This window comes from Odontomachus brunneus, unplaced genomic scaffold (assembly GCF_010583005.1).
Source record: "Odontomachus brunneus isolate Ranch 3 - 2012 unplaced genomic scaffold, Obru_v1 Obru_scaffold_009, whole genome shotgun sequence".
Taxonomy (NCBI): Eukaryota; Metazoa; Arthropoda; class Insecta; order Hymenoptera; family Formicidae; genus Odontomachus; species Odontomachus brunneus.
This window is the reverse complement of record NW_022639459.1, coordinates 338576-343575: the sequence shown is the minus strand read 5'-3', so window position 1 is coordinate 343575 and position 5000 is coordinate 338576. Positions and strand designations below refer to the sequence as shown.

The following is a 5000-nucleotide window of genomic DNA, read 5'->3' as shown; positions in this document are numbered from 1 at the left end:
CAAACCATATGCGTCAAATGACGTCTTAATGACGTATTATTGACGTCTCTAACGTCAGTAATATGTCATTAAGGCGTCATTTGATGTCATATGGTTTGCTGGGATATACCATGGCGCACAGACTTAAGCTACGGCTTTGTTTGAGTGGTATTCAGGTAGAAATGCTGTCGGTTGTAAAAAGTGTTAGGTACTCAGACAACATAATATCTAAAATTTGGACATCAGACGAAGATAATCTTTAAGACGCCTTAAAGATATTTATACGTAAATCGTCTGAAAGACCTCTTAAAGATAATCTTTAAGACGTCTTATGTCCCAATTTTAGACATTATGTTGTCTGGATACATTCAGCGATCTTTTCTATTGTTCGTTATCGATCCTAGCGTGATATTTGAAATCAAGAAAAAGCATCGGTGAAAAGAACAAATTAAGTGCGAAAATGATCGACAAACTCACTCTATATTACAGTCTTGCAATCCGCAGGAATCATTATTCCGTTGAAAAAAATACGAATTGCTTTTTCTTCTGATGTTTTGAAGACAATTCATTCTTTTTACGATGACCTTTCAAAAGAAGGATTGCTGGAACTTTGTCTCGACGGGTTTACTAAAAATTCAAACGAAAATTTGAATAATTTTATGTGGAGAGTGGTCCCAAAAACGACGAGAAGCAATGCTGGAATAGTAACAATTGCATCAAATATTGCAGTTTGCCTATTCAACGAAGGAATAACATTATTATAAAAAATTATGCGACGATAGACGTTATATAATTGGCGTTACAATACGCAGCCTCTTATAATAACCGCTGCGTATTCGCATGCAACACGCGACTCAAGAGGCACGTATTCAACGAGGAGGCTTCAAAAAACTAAGTGCAGGATAATTTCGCTCTTGTTGAAGATTCTTTTATGGACTAAGAAGAGACGATGACATGTAAGTTGTAAAAAAACAATATTATCTACACGTAAACTTATTGTAAAACTTCAAACGCGTTTCCTTCAAAATCATGTTTCTCAAACTGGGCACGGGTTTTTGTCGAAAATGACGCAATCGATTTAAACGGGGGCTTTTTTCTACCTATTCTACATTAAAATTTTCACATCCTATCGAAGACTTTTTTTACTTTAATTTTTTCTATAATTTTCTTAAGTTATAAAATGGAAATTTATAATATAGAATAAATAGAAAAAAATATGCTAATTTTTTAGGCAGAGATATGTATATGCACCTTAATATCAAGCGTGGATATAATGTTCGGCTTGAGATTCAATTTTTTTATTAGCCACTAGACACAGGTCTGTTTATATTTGTCACAATTGTAAAATTGTATAAAATTACTGATCGTCACACGTTGGATATGCATGCGCGCAAACACTTTGTAGTACTAAGTGGAAGAAGAGCTCGCTTACATTGACAACATATGTATCTTCAAGATACATTCGTAAGAGATAAGTTGAATGTTTAATCTCATGTTTTGTATTAGAATACATGATGTCATGCTGACTATTAATATGATCAGGAAAAATACGAACGAACGAACGAAGAATAAAAACGAACGAGAAAGAAGATTTACTGGATAAGAATTGTTAATTTGAAAGCGAGAAAATGATAACTCGTCCGTCAGCTTTAACCTAGGTTTTAATTATCTGGGAGTAATTCCCTTAGCTTGAATTTCGGCATTATTTTCTTCTGCAATAAGGGTGACACACATCGCGGTAAAGAAATTATATGAACAGTTTGATTCTTGTGTTCATTGAGCTGTATATTTTGAAAATGATGAAAATTCGCTTATGTTTTCTTCAAGATATCAAAACATTTTACATTAAGATATTTCACGAGTTTGAAAATAACTATGCCTTTAAATGAAGAATTTTATTATAATTTTATTATTTTTATGATTTTTTTCAAAAACGAACTTACATAATTGTCTAACTAAACGACTCAATTATTGACGAGAAAAATGTGAGAAGTACAAGAAATACTAAGCATTAATACTATCGTATATACTTAGGTTAACGGTAAAGCTTTACAAAATAATTGTTTATTATTATATTACAGAGAAAAAGTACTAATACAAAATGATAATCGAGATAATAATCGGGCTTTTTATCGCTATCCTCACCCTAGGGTATGTTTATTACAAGTACGTGATATTCAATTTCTAGCGAAAAAGGAATGTATTTTATGTCGACCCTGTTGTACCAACTGGCAACTTAACAGATGTAACTGAAAAAATATCAATGGGCAAGTATCATTGCATGATGTTAATGATGACTTCAATAATTGAAGAATCTTGTCAAAATCGAAAAGTAAAGCGTCTACCACCTACTATATCTAACAAAATTATGATTGATTTGTATCTTCTTGAAATTCCCACGAGAGAGAGAGAAAGAGAGAGAGAGAAAGAGGGAGAGAGATGTAAACAAATATTCTTATACAAGAGACTGACAGCTGTACTATTTGGTACAGTAATAACATTGTTTCTCTCTGTAGTCGACGTGCGCTCAGGATCGAGCCGGAGATGTCGCTTTCGAAGGGTATCTCTTAGAGATCCTATAATAAGAGTCTGACCATGAGAGGAATTCTGACAAAATTCTTCGAGAGAGAAAGATATATATTTCCTAGAGGGTTTCCTAGGAAACATATATCTTTTTCTCTTGAAGGATTTTGCCAGAATTCCTCTGATGGCCAGACTCTTATTATAGGGTCTCTAAGAGATACCGTTATCTAGGGAACGTTATCTAGGGAGGGGAGAGAGTCGTGAGCGTGGAGCGTCAGGTAACTCACAAGGGAACAAAAGCAACCCGAAAATTCTGAAAATTCTGAAACATTGTGCAAGTAGAGTAGTACATCCATAACATAAAACTATTTTTTGTTTCTGCTAAATTTCGACTTAAGAGAGTGAAACCTCGAAAAAACCCTCGAAAAAACATAACATTTTTATTTTTTGCGAATATTTTCTAAAATACAAGACATATGAAAAAATAGTTTATATAAAAGTGATAGAATATTGTATACTCTTTGCAACAGTGTATTCAAATTTTGCAAAAATGAAAATTTCTTGAACCCCCCTTTGCCCACTTATTGGTTTCAGAGCTTGTTGTCGGATAATTGCTGCAGATTTGCAGCAAAAACCGCGCAGAGCTTGTAGCGATTTGACGGCAGATTGGCGGCAGAAACCACGCAGACCTTGCTGCGCTGCAAGCTTTGCGCGATTTTTACTGCAAATTTGGCACCAATTGCCCGACAGTAAAATCTGTCGCCAAAACCGTAGCCTAATGTAGACATAGTTATAGATAGCTATGGTTTTGCTGTGGGTTTTTGATCAAATTTGCTGCCAATCTGCGCGCAGTCTGCGCTCAATTTGCTTACTGGGTTCATATTTCTTTGGGCAGAGACTCTACGGAAATATCCGCCTCTACCTATCTTGAATCGTATCTGCACCAAGGAGATAGTTCTTCCAACGACAAACGTTCTCATACCGGAAGGGACCATGATTACTATACCAGTATTCGGAGTGCAACGAGATCCATCAATATATCCGGATCCGGATAAATTCGATCCTGAACGTTTCAACGAGGACCAAGTGGCGGCGAGACATCCTTACGCTTACTTAGCTTTTGGAGAAGGACCGCGAATCTGTATCGGTAAGAATAAATCGATCTATCTGTATTATGTTTCTATATATTTTTTTTTTTATTCATTTATACATGTATTGATTTCTTCAGTTTTCAAGCTGATATAAATCTTCTGATATTTATGGCATCTAATTTAATTACGGTATTAATTTTAAACGTACGGAGTAATTTTAAAGATATTCGATTGGTAGTTTGTTATTGTCGCTTTAGATAGTCTGTTTGTTTTACTTACGACTAAGAATATATTTCCTTGAGTCTGAACTCTGTTAACATATGGATCTTTTTAATTTTCAGGTGCAAGATTTGGTTATGTTCAAATAAAGGTTGGGATTATAACTGCTGTCCAAATACAAGTTTAAAGTGCATTCCCAAACTTCTGTACCTCTAATTTTTTATAAATAAGCAGTTTTGCTCATGGTCAAGGACGGTATACATCTTATTATTGAATCGCTATAGACTAAATGCGGCCTTTACTTTTAGATGATAAAAGGAATTCTGAATATGGCTTAGAGCTAAGTGTTATTTATTAACATCAAAAAGGAGATACTGGTTCTCTATTAATAAATATTATAAGAGAATATTAAATTAGAGAAGTAAAATGTTTTTTCATATATTTGAAAAATCGTGTATATGGATATAGGATATCTATACAAAATATTTTTGGTAACACATTTAAATATCCTCTAATAATATCCTTAGACATCCTGGAAATGCTAAAAATGATTCATGTTTGCCCAAAATCTTCTCCTAAGGGTCTAAACTCATTTGTTGATTTCTGAAATGGAATTATATGGTTTTTTGCGATTATATATACCTATATATTGTTATTAATGCGCACAATTTAACTATTAATGTGAAGTTGAAAAATATATTACAATATAATGTAATTCAAAAGTAAGATCGTAGTACATGTCATAAAATTTAAATAAAACAGATATGTTTACACTCTTTTGCATATAATATATTTAAAACAACTTAAGGTCTCCAAATTATTAACATAATTTATAACTTCAATAAAGGAGAATTCTCAATTTAGTTTGTGTTGGGTATGGGAAAAAGTCCGTGGCGTTTGGCATTAGATGGCATTACATACTCAGCACTTGGTAACTACTAATCGCATCGACAACACTAGACACGCGTGACATTTCAACCTTTGTTTTGAGCCGAAAAAGATTGAAATCGGTGAAGTGGATCAAAAGTTATTTTATTTTGAAAATGGAGATAAATAAGGAAAAAACTCGCTACATTTTGCAGTATCACTACGATGAAGAACACTGCACAGGCTTGTGAAAAAATTTGTGAAGATACTCTATCAAAATCAGCAGCATGGAAATGGTCCACTCGCTTTCGTGAAATTTCG

The 5000-nt window shown here is 33.6% G+C and overlaps 1 protein-coding gene across 3 annotated transcripts in view; it reads left to right on the top strand.

Annotated features, from left to right (window-relative positions):
• Window positions 1-4566, top strand: part of LOC116840299 (probable cytochrome P450 6a13) — a 4975-nt gene extending 409 nt beyond the window's left edge. Inside the window, exons 2-5 of one of the 3 annotated variants that reach the window (XM_032806856.1) lie at window positions 709-935; window positions 2168-2246; window positions 3398-3649; window positions 3935-4566. In XM_032806856.1, coding sequence (XP_032662747.1) covers window positions 2243-2246; window positions 3398-3649; window positions 3935-3999 — 321 coding nt within the window. In that variant the 5' untranslated portion in view covers window positions 709-935; window positions 2168-2242 and the 3' untranslated portion in view covers window positions 4000-4566. The other 2 variants (XM_032806854.1, XM_032806855.1) reach the window with 2 other exon arrangements.
• Window positions 4567-5000: the final 434 nt, after the last annotated feature.